The following is a 17,555-nucleotide window of genomic DNA, read 5'->3' as shown; positions in this document are numbered from 1 at the left end:
AATGATCATTGAGATAATGATACTTGGGCCTTAGGGATTAACAGTTCAGTACCAATCATAAGATTATTGTGTTGCTTTTATTATTTTTCATTTTGAAGAATCACCCCCATAGTTCAACGAAATCTATACTTAGTCTAGTTCTATATTCATAGGTGTCTACCCTAAATAGAAAGGCTTTAATGAAAAGATAACAAAGAGAAAATTCAATGCACCTTAATTAAAATAAAATGTGAAGACGTTTTGCAACGATGACATATTTATTTTAATAAATGAACATACAAAACAAGCAAATAGCAATCAAGGATACATAAAATCATTCATGAAAATAAAAACAAATGAAATAAATAAAACACACTGATTATTTATGTATATATTAATATATTCTTGACTAATAGGCAAACACATTTAAAAAGTGACCGTGGCTTTTTATCCTGAATTAATTTCACATTTGGGCTATTTTTCAAGTATTTTCCGATCATCACTAAAGTACAGAATCGTATTAAGGCCGGTCTAGTTTCCGAGATTAAAGTTGATAATTCCAAGATTATAGTTGGAATTTTCAAGTTTAATGTTGATAATTCCAAGATTAAAGTTGAAGATTTTAAGATTGAAGTCGACAATTTGAAATAAAAAGATGGTGCTAATACGCTTCCGTAATAAAATGCACTCTACGACTGTTTAATTATTGTTTTGTTGAGAGTCTGACAATATAACGACGAATTTGAAAATGGGACTTCAATTTATTACATACAAAAAAAAAAAATGGCTTAAAACTGCAGCTTTGTTCGGTTTTGGTAGATTGGTAGTGAAAAAGAATCCCAAAAATTATTAAAAAAACTCAATTAAGAAAAACCAAAATAATATTACTATTTTAAGTAAAAAGTTCATATTAAAAACGGACGCCATTCTATGTATTTTTCTTTACTGTCAACAACAATGCATAATGCTAATCCTGAATAACAGTAAGTCTTTGTTGATAATTGTAAAGTCATTATAAAATCTTTTATTTTTTTTTTCTATTCAGACTATATTAAATCTAAATTCAAGCAATTTAAGTTTAACGAGTTTTGGAAAATGACGATATAGGTGAAAGAAAGTCATGAAAGTGGCGATCTACATTTGCTCGAATTTGATTATCACATTACGTTTGTGCAAATTTACATGAGATTTTACCTGGGATTTAATCTTTAGAAAAAAACGGAATTTAAGTTTTTGTTTGTGTTTTTTTTCTTTTCTAAGAGAATGAGCTATTTCGATAGTTGTTGTCTATCATATTTGTTTTTCGGTTATTGTTATGAACACACCTGGTCAATCATATTACAATCTTTAATTTCAATTTCATAAATATATATAGGAGAAGTCTTTGGTCGTTTTTACCGAGAACCATCTATAAGTTTTGTGGCAGAAGTTAACTTTCACCATTTGTTCTTTGCGAATAATTTTCGACGAACTATTAGAAATGTCAGAAGCATTCATACATCAATGTTTCCCTCAGTTTTGGTTTGTGACCCGGATTTGTTTCCCCTTTATCGATGTGTTACTATTGAACGGCAGTATACTGCTTACTGTTGCCTTTTGTTACATTTTTAGTTTGTTATGAATTCTAATTTGCGTTCAACACTACCATAGTTATGTTCATCGGTTCCTGCAAGTAACGCTTAACATTCTCGTTCAGTCCAAATTCTACATTTGCGCACATTTTGGTGTGCATTGGTGTACTATACAAGTCCTTGGTATATCAAGAAATGCCTCTATTATATATTTTATATATTCAAAAAAATCAATGACTTTTCCCTATAATTGTCTCTATATATATATATATATATATATATATATATATATCTTTCAATATTTTCTAATTAACCCGCGCACACGTGTAACTTTTTATCATGTAAAACGTATTTTCTTTTTGTCGCGCAAACGTATTGTTTTTCTTGTCGCGCAAACGTATTGTTTTTCTTGTCGCGCAAACGTATTGTCTTTTTGTCACGCAAACGTATTGTCTTAGTGGCGTATTTTTTAGCAAACGTAAGTCAATTTCGAGCAAACGCAACGTACCAGAAAAAAACACAAGGGAAATGTGCTCTACATCTTTGTTAGACTTTGCAAAAGGGTATACATTACTTCATTCTATAATTGATTTGACGGACATGTCAGTTTATATGTTCATATATTGATAGCAATGGTTGTATTCCGGTATCGACTACATATTATTTCCGAAATAGTTGTTTTGAGTACGGGATACATGCTCCACCCTGAAAAAAGAAAGCAAAATAGATAAACATAGAGCACACAGCCCTGTTCGGGAAAATTTAAAAATGTCTTTGTGTTAATGGGAATTTAAAGATTATTGCACAATTTTATCAGCTTTTTCTGAAATTACAATCACTTATATCGCATTCTTTCAATCATCAAAAAATCGCAATAATGAATGCGCGCCAATATTTCTGAATCTACAGTATTATTTTCGGTTTTAACAATTAAAGCACACCTTTTGGAATAAAACAAAATGATATGTTTGAAAAAAAACGTCCTTGTCCTTCTTTTTTTTTCTTTTTTTATTGTAACTCCATACGTTCAATGTTTTTTTTAATGCAGTTGTTGAATTCCTGATCCTCGAATTCGAGCGTAATTAATTCGAATTAGACATTTTTTTTTTAAATTCCATAAAATAATACAAAAACTTTATCTAAAAAAACAATGATGGTTACATTGACGACAATTATTTTTATAATTCAACACGTAGGCTTGGGGTGACATTTATTTCCACATGTTATCATAGCTTCTTTGCATTTGCAAGTCTTGGTTGTGCACGATTCTTTTCATTTTCACCTTTTGTTTGTGAATGAAAAGCTAGCCTTTTTGTAGGTTCGTACAGTGATACCGAGGTCCGTTGGGCCATTCCGAAATGTCTACGGTGTTTTTAAGAAGCTCTAGATCTCAAATATCGTAACATGAATTCAATACACCATATTCACAAGACAACTTAAATAAGCTATGTTACTTTCTAGTGACTTCTTGTGTAACAGTTCAATAAGAAATTTTTTGATTTATTTTTTTTAAGTCGACATATTGCCATTCACTCGTTATAACAAATTGGTAATGACCATCGATCGGTAATAACAATGGGTATACAATGTGTTTATTATAGTTTTGACAAGGAAGTAAACTGATTAACTATGTGAAACTTTTTATTTTTATTTAGCTTATCTTTTTATTATAATATAATAATAAAATTACCTATATGATAGCGTCTTTGTAATGAACGGTCATATCATATGAAGAGTTAAGAAGTATTAAAAGTAAACTGTAACAGAGTATTAATTACCTCGACCATACTCGTACAGTCGGATCATACGCGTATGGTCGGACCATATAAGTATATACCCGTATTGGCATGACCATACGCGTATGTCCAAATACTCATATGGTCCGGAAGATTTATATAATTTAACTTGTCCTAATACATCAGTTTAAAAAAAAGATAAAGACTTAAATAGTTTTTCATATTGCATTAAGAATTCGGCTAGACCTCAATCTTTTCACAACGTTTGAACGTGACAAGTGAAGAAAAACATTTCCAGATACAAAAATACAAATTAGTAGATGATTGCCATTGATACAACTCTCCACTAAAAACCAAATACCATAGAAATTAACAACTATAGGTCACCGTAAACCCTTATTTAAGAAAATAACCCATACTGCATAGTAAGCTATAAAAGGCCCCGAATTTACAAATGAAAAAAAAAACAACGAATAGAGCTATGCACAAAACATCAAACGAAAAACAAAAACGTGTTTCATTAAATAAAGACGGTAACAAATTGTTCTTACGTTTTTGTTTGAAAAGTTGTTTTACTCTGTCAAAAAGCACTTTATAACCATATTGGTTAATGAGAAATTGACAACACACAATTGAAAAATAAAAGGATAACAAAAAGGAGCCTTATGTCTTGGCAACCTGTCACAAGTTTGTTTTAGACGTTATAATTTTAGTTGATTGTTTTCTATATTGTTTTCACGTATGGTTCAAACAAATATTTTATTTGTTCGTTAAAATAACATTAAAAAACGAATCGAACCTCTTCATAAATGACTTTCAATCTTTTAAAAGTCCTATCTCTTGGGAAATTAGTATGTATCTACGAGATATCTTGTTTAGCAGTGATCGCTTGAAAATAATTTAAAAGTTAACTGTTTATGTTCTAGGTAACAAATGTTCTTTTTATTTTGGAGTGTTTTTTTTATTTCATTTCAAATTTGACATTGTATTGTCAAGTAATTTTTTTCCAATACAGTTTAATTGACTGCAAGCGAATTGTCTTATCAGAACAGAAACTGTCAGCATGAATAAATCTGACAATTGACTAAAAGACTGAAAATGATTCAATAACTTATGATTGTTTTTTAAAGAGCTTTTCAAATCATATTGAATGTGTCAGAAAATAATAGTTAACTGTTGGCTGTTAGACTGGAAAATATGCAGTCACGTCCTTCCGGGAATAGATATGATGCCTCGAGAATTAACAAGTTAATGGGACCAAATTTTCTGCACCAGATAAGCATTTCTTCAATGATGCTCAAAGCCAAAATATTTGAAAATCTAAAATTCATTTACAAAAGGAAGAGCTTATACACCAAAACGGACAAAAAGTATAGTCATGCCGGACAATGCCGTATTGCATATATCATTATCATTATTCCATTGATAGTTATCTGACTACACCATCTCGTGAAAAGAATACTAAGCTTTCTTTACGGTAAAAAGTCGTTGTAACAATTCATTAATTGGTATCTATATGACCCATTGCATAGCATGACTTCGGCCTCTTTATAGCCTTACTTTCAGGTCGCAGTTTCACGCTCATGCATGTATTTAGCTTCCACATTTTTACTTTTCCATTTTTATGTAGCTACATTCATGAATCGCCTACATATGGAATAAATATCTCCCAGCTGATACAAAATGCTAGAGCTTTCTTTTTTCTATCATGATTTCTTTGATAGAGGCTTGCACTTTACAAGGAAGATTCAAATGAAATCTATAGTTCCAAGTTGGGAATGTGATGTCAGCTTTCCGAAAATTTTACGTACACCATTAAATTGTTAACCGTTATGGAATATCTGTTTCACAGATGACGAATGATACGTTCCAATTGTCGTTACTCTAATTCCGTTCTCTTTACTTCAAAAGTTACATACCGAACAAGATTTATTTCGAGGTTTTTACTTAAATGATCAACACGACGGGTGCCACATGTAGAGCTAAACCCACTGCAGTTTTTTGCACCTGTCCTAAACCAGGAACTTGTGGTTGTAATTTGTCGATGTGGTTTATAAGTGTTTCTCGATTCTCGTTTTTTTATTTAGATTAGACTTCTGGTTTTTCCTGTTTTCCTGTTTGAATGGGCCCTTTATAGCTTGCTGTTCTGTGTGAGCCAAAACTCCGTGTTGAAGGCCGTACTTTGATCTATAATGGTTTACTTAAAAAAAATGGTGACTTGAATGGAAAGTTGTCTCATTGCAATTGGTACTCATACCACATCTTCTTCCTATATCTATCTAAATCTATGTACTCTTTGGAACACGCGAGATCACCTCTGAATTTTGATCCAGTTCATGTTGATCAGTCTTTAGTTGTCTATGTTGTTTTTGTAGACTGTTTATATTCATATTTGCTACGCATTCATCACTTTAAATAGTTGCACTGTCACTTAAAATGATAAAACACTCAATTTTATATTTTATTTTATTTTGAACATATCGGTAATTGACATTTACCTTTTCACTTTCACATATGTACCCATTGGTTGTGCTGCACATAATATCATTCCATTGATAGTTATGTGACTTCCTCATTTCAAGGCAGTCCTGGTTTCCTCCACTGTTACTTGGTTGCCCAGGATACCAATCGGTAGACGTTGTGTTTGAGAAATCAACAATCCATAACCAGTTCCTTTCACTGAAAACAGTAGCCCCTATCCATAAACTACTTCCTATAACTAAGGAATATAGAAAACAAATTGAGCAAACCCATATCTCAGATATTAAAACTTTTGACAAATCTTTATATTAGAATAATGCTATAAGCTGTTCACGTGTTTATACTTTACCATTTATTGGATCTAGTTCATTTCACAACTGGTATTTTAAGGGGGTTTAAATTTTACAATTTTTTAGTTTAAGTACAGCTTATTTGAAAAAAAAAAATGATAAAAAATATAGGTCACCGATGAGTTAAAAAAGATATTTCAATTTTAATGCAAAAATTGCACTTTTGCACCAAAGGGAGATAATTTGGAGCTTTTTCAAAAATATAAAATTTTAAAAGTCATCTGGGGCCAAAACAAATCGATTTTTTGGTTGGATTTTGTACGACATCATAAAGTGACAACTAACAATATAAGAAATAAAACTTGGAATGAAATAAAAAACGTTTTAAATTTTGCTGAATTTCTTGTATCCTCGAGCCTCCTTGAGTGACTTTAAATGTTATAAATTAAGTTACTAGTAGACGCATGCAAAAGGTCGAAAAGGTCTGAAAACATATCAAAGCAAGTTTGCACTACCTGCATCCTTCGGTATCATATGCTACTCCCAGTGAATACTAAAATCTCACAAGGACATACCCGATGAGACAAAATGTGACGATTGATGGAGTAGTAATTATCAGCTTGTTGAAAGTCTTTTCTGTTGTTTTTTTTTATTGTATTGGTAGTTTTTTATACGAAATATATTAAAATTATAGTTCTATAAGTTAATTCGTATCTAAAATTTATTGCATCTATACATCTACACAATTAAAAATTGCATGTAATGGTATAAAAATAAACATGGTCTAGCATTTCAATTTGCCTGCATTAGGTACATTTGTAACTTGTGTTACAAAAATAGTACATCGATAGGTTGCGCTTTGTAAATACAGCGGTTTCACAAACCATCATGCCTCTTTTATGGATTTATATGATATTTTACTTTTTGCACATTTTTCTCCATTCTTTATATTTTAGAACCACACAATTCTCTAGTTTCTGTGTCTATTTTTCTCTTTTCTATACACTCTCATCCACACCCTCAGATAAGATCTCTATGTTTCATCTCATAGAAGAACACATTTTGCCCCCATTATAAATACGAACGGATAGCGGCCAAATTGAATTCTGCGGAAGACCCAGAGTGAAAGGAGCGATAGTACAGAATTTAAGTATAAGTTTAAACCTTTGTACAAAAAGTACTGCATTAAATATTGCAAGGATATAATTCATTGTAAAAGTCGTACAGTTTGAATAAAGGCAACAGTAGTATACCGCTGTTCGAAATACAGAAATCGATTGAGAAGAAAAAAAACAAATCCGGGTTACAAACTAAAACTGAGGGAAACACATCAAATATAAGAGGAGAACTACGACACTAGAATGTAACACACACAGAGAAACGAACTATAATATAACAATGGCCATTTTCCTGACTAGGTACATGACATTTTAAAGAAAAATGGTTGGTTGGTTTTGTGGCTAGCCAAACCTCCCGCTTTTATGGCAATGTTAAATATAACATAAAAATGACAACATTGCATGACAGGAGTACAATACAAAAAATGCGTAAGGGTTCCGCGGAACCCAGTGTCTCGCCTACTTTTGCTGTTAATCACAGACTCAACAATAATGAGGAAAAACATCAATAAAAATTTCCCTCTCGATACTTCCTTTTGATTGAAAGAAGCTTCCAAGTTTGGTAAAAATCCAGGATAGTTTATGAATTTAATAAATGTTTTATAAACTTTGACTGCAGACTGTATGTAATGTTAACTGGAAGAAAAACTAAGTCCATTTATAAGTAAAATACGGAAAAAGTGGATTTTTTTTTACAAAATTTACTTCTGAATAATATCTTATGATCAGAAACAAGCTGTTGTCCAAGTTTAGTAGAAATCCAGGATAGATTAAGAACATTATAAAAATTGTAAAAACTTAAACCACAGAGTGAATGTTTTGTTTCTGGCAAAAAAAAAAAAAATAAGTCCAATTATAAGTAACATACGGAAAAGTGGAAATTTATTTTTACAAAATTTTCTTCTTGATACTATCTTATGATCATAAACAAGCTTCTGTCCAGGTTTGGTACAAATCAAGGATAGTCTATGAAAGTTATTAAAATTTTAAAAACTTTAACCACAGAGTGAATGTAATGTTTCCTCGCAGAAAAACTAAGTCCATTTATAAGTATAATACGGAAAAAATGGAATTTTATTTTTACAAAATTTACTTCTGGATACTTTGTTATGATCATAAACAAGCTTCTGTCCAAGTTTGGTAGAAATTCAGTATAGTTTAAGAAAGTTATAAAATTTCAAAAACTTTAACCACAAAGTGAATATTTGTGGACGCCGCCGCCGACAACGACGACCACGTCGACGACAGAATGTAAAATCGCTTAGTCTCGCTTTTTCCACTAAAGTCGAAGGCTCGACAATAAATGGGAGAACATATAGGACAGAGAAACACACAAATAATAGTTATCAAAAGGTACCAGGTTTATAATTTAATACGCCAGACGCGCGTTTCGTCTATACAAGACTAATTAGTGACGATCAGATAAAAAAAAGGTTCGAAAGCCAAAACTTTACAGAAGTTCCTATCTTGGGAAATTGCATTTTCTCTATTTACAGATGTGTAACTAAACAATTCAATCGTTGATTATAAGTGCTATAAAATACCTGTTTATTCTGAATATACATATGCATATACATCATCAACAGCCTCGTCAATGCTATGATGATTTGGAATATTGTTACGGAAAGTATAGTAGTTTGCAAAAAAGGGAGGGAAAATGCTAATGATAAAAAAATCTATAAAAAAGACAAATTTTAAAATAGTTTTGACTTAACAGAAATGAATAACCTTATATGCAAACCCGTAATCATTTACTAAAACATACCACTCGCTTGTTGCTTTAACCAGGTACTTTCTGATTCATTATTCACTTTTGCCAAATAACCTCCGATCTTGCGACACGATCTCTGTAAGAATATAGTTGAAGGTTGATAAGTATATATAATTTATATCATTACAGAAATTGCATTATATTAAGGTGCTTGCAAAATCAGGATCTTGAAGTATTTTCTTTTGTCCCGAGAAATTTGTTCATAGTTATTTTTTGTTTAGATTTTAGAAATAGAAATAATATTTTGGAAAATGAACTGAACAAACAGGGATAAGTGGTTTTAATTGATTTCTTTTGAATAAACATAGAGATTTGGGTCAATATCGTTTATAAATGAATCCCTTAAATGTTCAGAGTTAGTTATAGATGATGACGTTTTTTTGAAAAGATAACTAAATCAGGAGATATAATTAATACACATTTTGTCAGTGAACATATGTTGAATACTTGTAAAAGTGTATTTAAGCTTTGGTCTTGTATCATGCAGAAATTACTGAACGTGTATATATACAATATAGGGCCCTTGCCAGTCTGTGTAATATAAATCATATTTGCGACAAAAGTAACTATACAGGTGACTTGTACAAAACGGTTTAAAATATCTGAGTGCACTTTTGTCCTTCAATACATGCAATATGACGTTCTTGAATAACATACTTGTTCTAAGACTGAGCTATATTGTATTAACCCCGTTCGCGTGGTAAGTATAAGCTGTGCTTTTTCTATTTTGTTTTTTTTTTTCCCTCTCGATTGGATGCCTTACGGTCTTCTACTGTACAATATTTGCATATTTTTCAAGTAGATATTGTTGGTGGGTTTCATAGTAACATTAATGGTCTTATTTCATGCTTAAAAGAAACATGAATGGTTACCAATCATTGACAATTTCAACATTTGATTGGTTTGGATGTAGATAATCAAAAATTATCGAAAAAAAAACAGCTTACCTCTGCTTCATTCCACGTCACTTTGGTTGGAATAAAGTTGTAGCAGTGATTTTCGAATTCTTTCCAACCAGGAAAACATCGTACAGACTTAGCTAAAGTGTAACAAAACAAAACATCGTTTGAGACTTACATAGTGTCCCTTTATGATAAAGTCAAAACTTCCAGTATTAAACTTTCTGTCAAACAAACTTTCAAAGGAGATATGTTCCCAAGGTGTGTTTTTGGTATACTAAAGAATAATGAATAACCTATAAAAATAGTCCAATGAAAACAGGAGCATCTTGAAAAGTACGAAAGCGTTCTGTTAATTGATGACAAAATAGATATAAGAAGATGTGGTATGAGTGCCAATGAGACAACACTACAAACTCCTTAGAGTCTGAATTGACCAGTTTTTGTGCTCGACCAGTAAAATCGAGCACACATTTTACTCGACTAGTCTCGACATTGTCTCGACTGTACTTAAATGTACTTAAGTGTACTCGACTTTACTTAATTAGTCTGATTCAGTACTTGATGATCTTTGTGTAGTCTGAAATGGTCTTGACCAAGGCTCGACCTGTCTCGACCTGTCTCGACTAGTCTCGACTCAGTCTCAACCAGTCTCGACCTGTCTCGACTAGTCTTGACCTTCAAATTTAGTTTTGACTGGTGTAAATCAGCCCATCTAACTAAATTAAATATTGATCTTAAAAAATTCAAGCTTATTAGGTAGTTTGATTTATTGCTGTGAAATGAAAGAATTTAATTTTACAATATGTAAAAAAAAATTATTATATAAAAATTCAGATAGGCATCTTTAATTTTTTTTATAACTTTTTCAAATCAACTTGGATTTTCATCAAACTATGCAGATATCTTAGATATATATCAAGCTTACTGAATCCCATTTCATTTAGTTTTTTGTTGTATTGGTGTAAAATTTAAGAATTAAAGTAATTTTTGTAAAAAAAGCTAGGATTTGCAATTCGGACAAAATAGAGATAGTACACTTTATTTTTTAATAACTTTTTCAAATCAACTTGGATTTGCATCAAACTATGCAGCTACCTTACATATATATCAAGCTTACTGAATCCCATTTCATTTAGTTTTTTGTTGTATTGCTGTAAAATTTAAGAATTAAAGTAATCTTGGTATAAAAAGCTAGGATTTGCAATTCGGACAAAATAGAGATAGTACACTTTAATTTTTTTAATAACTTTTTCAAATCAACTTGGATTTACATCAAACTATGCAGCTATCTTACATATATATCAAGCTTACTGAATCCCATTTCATTTAGTTTTTTGTTGTATTGCTGTAAAATTTAGGAATTAAAGTAATCTTGGTATAAAAAGCTAGGATTTGCAATTCGGACAAAATAGAGATAGTACACTTTAATTTTTTTAATAACTTTTTCAAATCAACCTGGATTTGCATCAAACTATGCAGCTATCTTACATATATATCAAGCTTACTGAATCCCATTTCATTTAGTTTTTTGTTGTATTGCTGTAAAATTTAAGAATTAAAGTAATCTTGGTAAAAAAAAGCTAGGATTTGCAATTCGGACAAAATAGAGATAGTACACTTTAATTTTTTTTATAACTTTTTCAAATCAACTTGGATTTTCATCAAACTATGCAGCTATCTTAAATGTATACTAAGCTTACTAAATCCCAGGTCATTATGTTTTTTGTTGTATTGCTGTCAAATTTAAGAATTAAATTAATCTAGGTCAAAAAAGCTAGAATTTGCAGTTTGAACAAAATAGAAATAGTACACTTTCATTTTTATTATAACTTTTTAAATTCAACTTGGATTTTATTGAAACTATATAGCTACCTTGGTGATGTATACTAAGCTTACTAAATCCCAGGTCATTATGTTTTTTGTTGTATTGCTGTCAAATTTAAGAATTAATTTAATCTAGGTAAAAAAAGCTAGGATTTGCAGTTTTGACAAAATAGAGATGGTACACTTTAATTGTGTTCATAACTTTTTCAAATCAACTTAGATTTTCTTCAAACTCTACAAATATCTTTGCAATATATTGATCTTACTGAATCATAGGTTGTAATTTGTTTGGTGTATTTCTGTCAAATTTAAGAATTTAATTAACCTAGGTCAAAAAGCTACGATATTAGAAATATATCTTTTCTCATAATTTGGGAAAAAGTATACATAAAATATTAATATAATTCCTTTAATGTTTTATTCCTTTTGATATACACTATATAAATATATCAAAAAGGGATGAAACATTAGAAATTATTAAAATAGTTCTTCTGATTTGTGGTGATTTATAAAGCAATACCTTCTGCTTGGGGCAAACTTATTAAAAAGATCACATCTACCAGAGAGTTTTAAATTCTAAATAACATTTATTCAAAGTTGCAACATCCTGTTAAATCTAAATCGAAGGGCTTTTAATTCACTAGATAAGTAATACACGAGTTTAAGAAAAGTCGGGATTTCTTTTTACCTGTAAAACTCACGTGTACTGATGTAACTAAATCATGTATAGTGTCATGTCATTAAATTTGACAAAAATATATTTTAAAACTTCATAACAACCTGGGCTTTGGTAAGATCACCAAGGTAGATATATAGTTTTAATAAAATCCAAGTTGATTTGAAAAAGTTATTAAAAAGCTTAACGTGTGCTATCTCTATTTTGTTCGAACTGCAAATTCTAGCTTTTTTGACCTAGATTAATTTAATTCTTAAATTTTACAGCAATACAACAAAAAACTAAATGAAATAGGATTCAGAAAGCTTGATATAAATGTAAGATAGCTGCATAGTTTGATGCAAATCCAAGTTGATTTGTAAAAGTTATAAAAAAAATTAAAGTGTGCTATCTCTATTTTGTCCGAATTGCAAATCCTAGCTTTTTATACCAAGATTACTTTAATTCTTAAATTTTACAGCAATACAACAAAAAAACTAAATAAAATGGGATTCAGTAAGCTTGATATATATGTAAGATAGCTGCATAGTTTGATGCAAATCCAAGTTGATTTGAAAAAGTTATTAAAAAAATTAAAGTGTACTATCTCTATTTTGTCCGAATTGCAAATCCTAGCTTTTTATACCAAGATTACTTTAATTCTTAAATTTTACAGCAATACAACAAAAAACTAAATGAAATGGGATTCAGTAAGCTTGATATATATGTAAGATAGCTGCATAGTTTGATGAAAATCCAAGTTGATTTGAAAAAGTTATTAAAAAAAATAAAGTGTACTATCTGAATTTTTATATGATAATTTTTTTTTTTTTACATATTGTAAAATTAAATTCTTTCATTTCACAGCAATAAATCAAACTACCTAATAAGCTTGAATTTTTTAAGATCAATATTTAATTTAGTTAGATAGGCTGATTTACACCAGTCAAAACTAAATTTGAAGGTCAAGACCAGTCGAGACAGGTCGAGACTGGTTGAGACTGAGTCGAGACTAGTCGAGACAGGTCGAGACTAGTCAAGACAGGTCGAGACAGGTCGAGCCTTGGTCAAGACCATTTCAGACTACACAAAGATCATCAAGTACTGAATCAGACTAATTAAGTAAAGTCGAGACCTAGTCGAGTACACTTAAGTACAGTTAAGTACAGTCGAGACAATGTCGAGACTAGTCGAGTAAAATGTGTGCTCGATTTTACTGGTCGAGCACAAAAACTGGTCAATTCAGACTCTGAGGAGTTTGTAGTGCAACACTCCATCCAAGTCATAATTTGTAAAAGTAAACCATTATAGGTCAAAGTACGTTTTTCATTTCTAAAAGACGCCTGTTCTGTCAGTATGCAATACTGGAACGCACAGAAGTGACCTTTAACTCCTGTGAAAACAAAAAACACAATAAAAAACCGGTACAAACTACAGATGACGGATAATAACCCACTTACGTATGAAAGCGTTCTGTATAAACACAGTTTTGCTGTTTAATTCCGTCAAAATTCCATAACTTTTTTAACCTGGTCTTTTTAAACAGGTTAAAGTCTCAATTTTACTGATTACAATAAAGGTATGGTAGTGCAAAGAGAATGTGACAATAAATAATCGTATCTATATTTCTGTCTCTGGGTTTTGAAAAGTTCAAATGGATGTTCGGAATTTATTACCAAATCCCCCATTGGAGGAGGACAATGAAGCTAGCTATATATTTGAAATGTACTTTAAGTGGTATATATCCCTATTCAACTACAGTACATTTTTTGCACGCATTTTTTTTACAGAACTGTATATATGTTCTTCAACTTTCTCAATGAATTATACTAAAAGTTATTTATCTAATTTGACACCTAAAGTTCAGAGGAAAATATTGTTATTATAATAGTATTTCAATTTAAAGATAGGTTTTATATATTACATGGTCAGTAGTTTCAACCGGACACGTTTTGTTTGTGCAATAATCGAGAATAAAGGGAAGTATGGTTGATTGTCGTCTCATTTGAATAATACCGCATCTCATTCTTTCCCTATTTGTGCATTTATTCAAATTCAAGACACACATTAAGTCTTTGTATTTTAATATTTTGTCAGCACGTACCAATTAAATATATTTGTGTTGTTTATCTATTAATTGTAATTTATTTTATTCTCTCTCTTTTTTTAAATATTATAATTTTGCAACTTTATTGTTGTTTTAATATTCAAGACACTTTGATATTACATAATTACATATGAGAATAATATCAGATACGGCTTTTAAATGAACAAATCAAAAGTTCTTTTCCAGTTAAGACTCGGAACCATGACAGTTTCCCTTTTCTGATTGTTTTTTATGCATCATGTCCACTGATTACGATTAAAAGGAGAAACAGTGAGAATAAAACGAAACTTAATCACATATTAATCCTTGTAAATGTGAATGTCGTTTGATTATTATAGGTCTGCGGTTAGCTCTAATGGACGAATATCCTTATCTCATTTTCATTGTTGTAAAATCAATTCAATGTTGAAGATAGAATAATTTTCTCTATGATTTCATGATTCTTTTTGTAGAAATTTAACATTATAAAATATAGTTTACCCTTCAATTTTGTTTCCAAAGTTTGTAATGCAGATTTTATACCATTCAATAAAACTTGCTCTTCATGTCCAATGCATGATTGAGCTGAGATAACAGATAGGCCAAAACACAACACTATAACGTTAAAAAGCATCTCTGAAATAACAAAAAAGCAGAGCAAATGTAAAGTAGCAAAGTAACAAACAATGAATTATCTAAAATCAACTGTTGTTTATTCGTATCCAATCTAATTAAAATTCAGATTCTGTGTCAAAACTTTGAAAAAAGGCTCTGAAAACTTTCCATTCTACCTTCTGTTTACATGAATATTCGGGATTCTTTTTTTTTGTCGAATTAACACCAACCTTAAAGAATTTGAAGGCTGAAATTTCATTGACCGATGTTACATTTATCAGTAAAGAAAGTAATATGAGTGGTGTCAGATCTTTGTAGGCACAGCTTGAACCATAGAATTAATATTTTTTATAGGAGTGAGTCGTATTTCAATCGTGTGCGTCCTGTCCACTGAAATGATTATACATGAATGAATTATTTTTTATGACTTCCTTAATATTTTGTCTCACACCTCCGAAATAAGTCTTTACTGCTTTTACATAGTCACTCTTTTTTTTAAAATAAAAATAGTCTTCTTTTGAATAGTGTGTTGAAAACCGTTTAAGCGACCAACAATGCAGTTAAGCTCCATTAGTGTCATTTCCATATATGATACACATGAAGATATAAATATAATTTAAAACTCAAATGGTATTTTTTGACAATCATATTCGACTGTACTGTAGCATTAACATATTCGTGAATAATAAACTAATACAAAAGCATTAAAAAATATAGTACGTCTGTAATATAAACTTTACCTGTACCAAAATTAAACCGCTTGGTTAAAGCACTATTTTCAATATACAAAAAGAAATGCTGTATTATATGTACTCGTATTTTGTTCAATATTAACTGCGCATTTGTTTAGCGGAAGACGAATTGAACAACTACATGTCAATGTCTGTGAATATTTAATGCGTAAATATTTCGGAAATGACCTGTGTCTATATTGTTCACTTCAATTATGATTTATAACGCCGTGTTCTTATATTTCTCTTAAGCGAATTCGAACAAAAAAATGAATCGATGTTAACTTAAACCTTTCAAGCTCACCTGTGTTTAGAACAACGTAAGCATCATTAAACCAAAGACAGTAAATCTGTTTCAACTTCAAGGCAATCCAAGTTTAATACTGTTTGACTTCTATAAAAGTATATTAATCAATTAAAATAAAGGAAACATTAGTAAACCGTTGTTAAAAAGTCATCAATCGATATAGGTAAAAAAAAATCCGGGTCAAAATCCAAAACTGAGGGAATCACATAAATTATGAGAGGAAAACGACGGATTGACAGTTTTTGTTTATCTTAAACATACATATTTGCTGTCGTATATTTAAGTGTTTTCTTACTACTATTCATTGAAGAAAGCTTTAATTTGACTTGTCAATTTGGTGGCGTGTATATGCCACTGATCGTTTTCAACACGAGATTATTGTTATGTTTGATTAGCTTATAAATTTAGAAAATATCATGAGATAGTTTCGACCTGTTGAATCTCAGATGCATCATCCACGTGTTATGTTTACGGAATCAACTTTTAAATTCAAACTTTGTTGTCATTAAAAGTTAAAATCACTTGATGAGATAAGAATAAGTGTAGGTGTTGTTTTTCAAAGCAGTTTCTATCGATATGTTCAGATATTAAAATAACTAGTAAATCATAGTTGCACACTAAAAAGCAAATAATGTGAGAGGTGAATATCTGGGTTTACGTTTATCCTTATCAAACTGCAACTTAAAACCATAACAAAGCTCCACGCGTATTTAAAGAAAGAAAAGCAAAAGCCCTATATATAATTTATTTGATATAATATGACAGACCTGAGAGATTTCTGTTCTTTAAGCAACAATTTGTTCGAAACATTAGTCGATTTCAAATTGTAAATGTATATGGCTTCTGATGTACAAATATTTTCTAGTTTGTTAAGATTTAATAACGTTCATGAAGACACAGGAATGCCAATCCAAATAGGATGTGTTTATATATTTCAAATATAGTAAAATCGTAATTAACCTATAGCGTCATCAGCAGATTTTGATTTAATTAACGATCTATGGATTTCGTCAAATAGCTATTATTGACAACTGATAATTAAGTGATAAGGAGTATCGTACGAAAGATTAACCTGCTGACATTCGTGTGTATTGGGTGTAGTGGGTGCAGATGGACGACACAGTTTCTGAATGGAAAAGTAAAATTAGTAAATGAGCATGGCTTTTTATAGAAATCATTTATACCAATTAGATTCATTTACTAAAACATTAATAAATATTTTCTATCGAACTTTGGATGATTAACTGCTAGTTTTTTTTTTTTTTACGAAATGTCATTTCAAATGTAAAATTGACCATAAAATCATTTTTATCATTTCTGTGTAAACTCCATTTGGTACATGTATGATGACTTGATTGAATGTTTAATTTGTATTTACCGCTACTGCCAGCATTCTGAGCTAGATCGTGGTCATATTTTTGTTTTATTTTCGGGGAAGTCATCCATGCATTAATTAAAACTATCTTTCCTATATCTAAAGTTGATATTT

The 17,555-nt window shown here is 30.4% G+C and overlaps 1 protein-coding gene across 1 annotated transcript; it reads right to left on the bottom strand.

Moving 5' to 3' along the window:
* Positions 1-239: 239 nt before the first annotated feature.
* Positions 240-15,976, bottom strand: LOC139486085 (perlucin-like protein). Its single transcript, XM_071270784.1, has 6 exons — positions 15,769-15,976; positions 14,915-15,049; positions 9,894-9,985; positions 8,941-9,022; positions 5,785-6,005; positions 240-2,255 (listed from the first exon to the last, which is right to left on the bottom strand). The coding sequence occupies exons 2-6, from the start codon at positions 15,045-15,047 to the stop codon at positions 2,211-2,213; spliced, it is 573 nt and encodes a 190-aa protein (XP_071126885.1). The 5' UTR covers positions 15,048-15,049; positions 15,769-15,976; the 3' UTR covers positions 240-2,210.
* Positions 15,977-17,555: the final 1,579 nt, after the last annotated feature.

The sequence above is a fragment of the Mytilus edulis genome, chromosome 8 (genome assembly GCF_963676685.1).
Source record: "Mytilus edulis chromosome 8, xbMytEdul2.2, whole genome shotgun sequence".
Classification (NCBI taxonomy): domain Eukaryota; kingdom Metazoa; phylum Mollusca; class Bivalvia; order Mytilida; family Mytilidae; genus Mytilus; species Mytilus edulis.
Note: the sequence above shows the minus strand (reverse complement) of the source record. Positions and strands in the feature narration are given on the sequence as shown.

What these genes read in the sequence shown, in the direction of transcription:
- LOC139486085 (XM_071270784.1), bottom strand. Translation starts at nt 15,047, where the DNA reads ATGCTTTTTAACGTTATAGTGTTGTGTTTTGGCCTATCTGTTATCTCA. An exon ending in TGACGTGGAATGAAGCAGAG is followed by an intron (nt 9,023 to 9,893) that starts GTAAGCTGTTTT and finishes ATATTCTTACAG; the next exon opens with AGATCGTGTCGCAAGATCGG. An exon ending in ACATATGTGAAAGTGAAAAG is followed by an intron (nt 2,256 to 5,784) that starts GTAAATGTCAAT and finishes TTCTTTTTTCAG; the next exon opens with GGTGGAGCATGTATCCCGTA.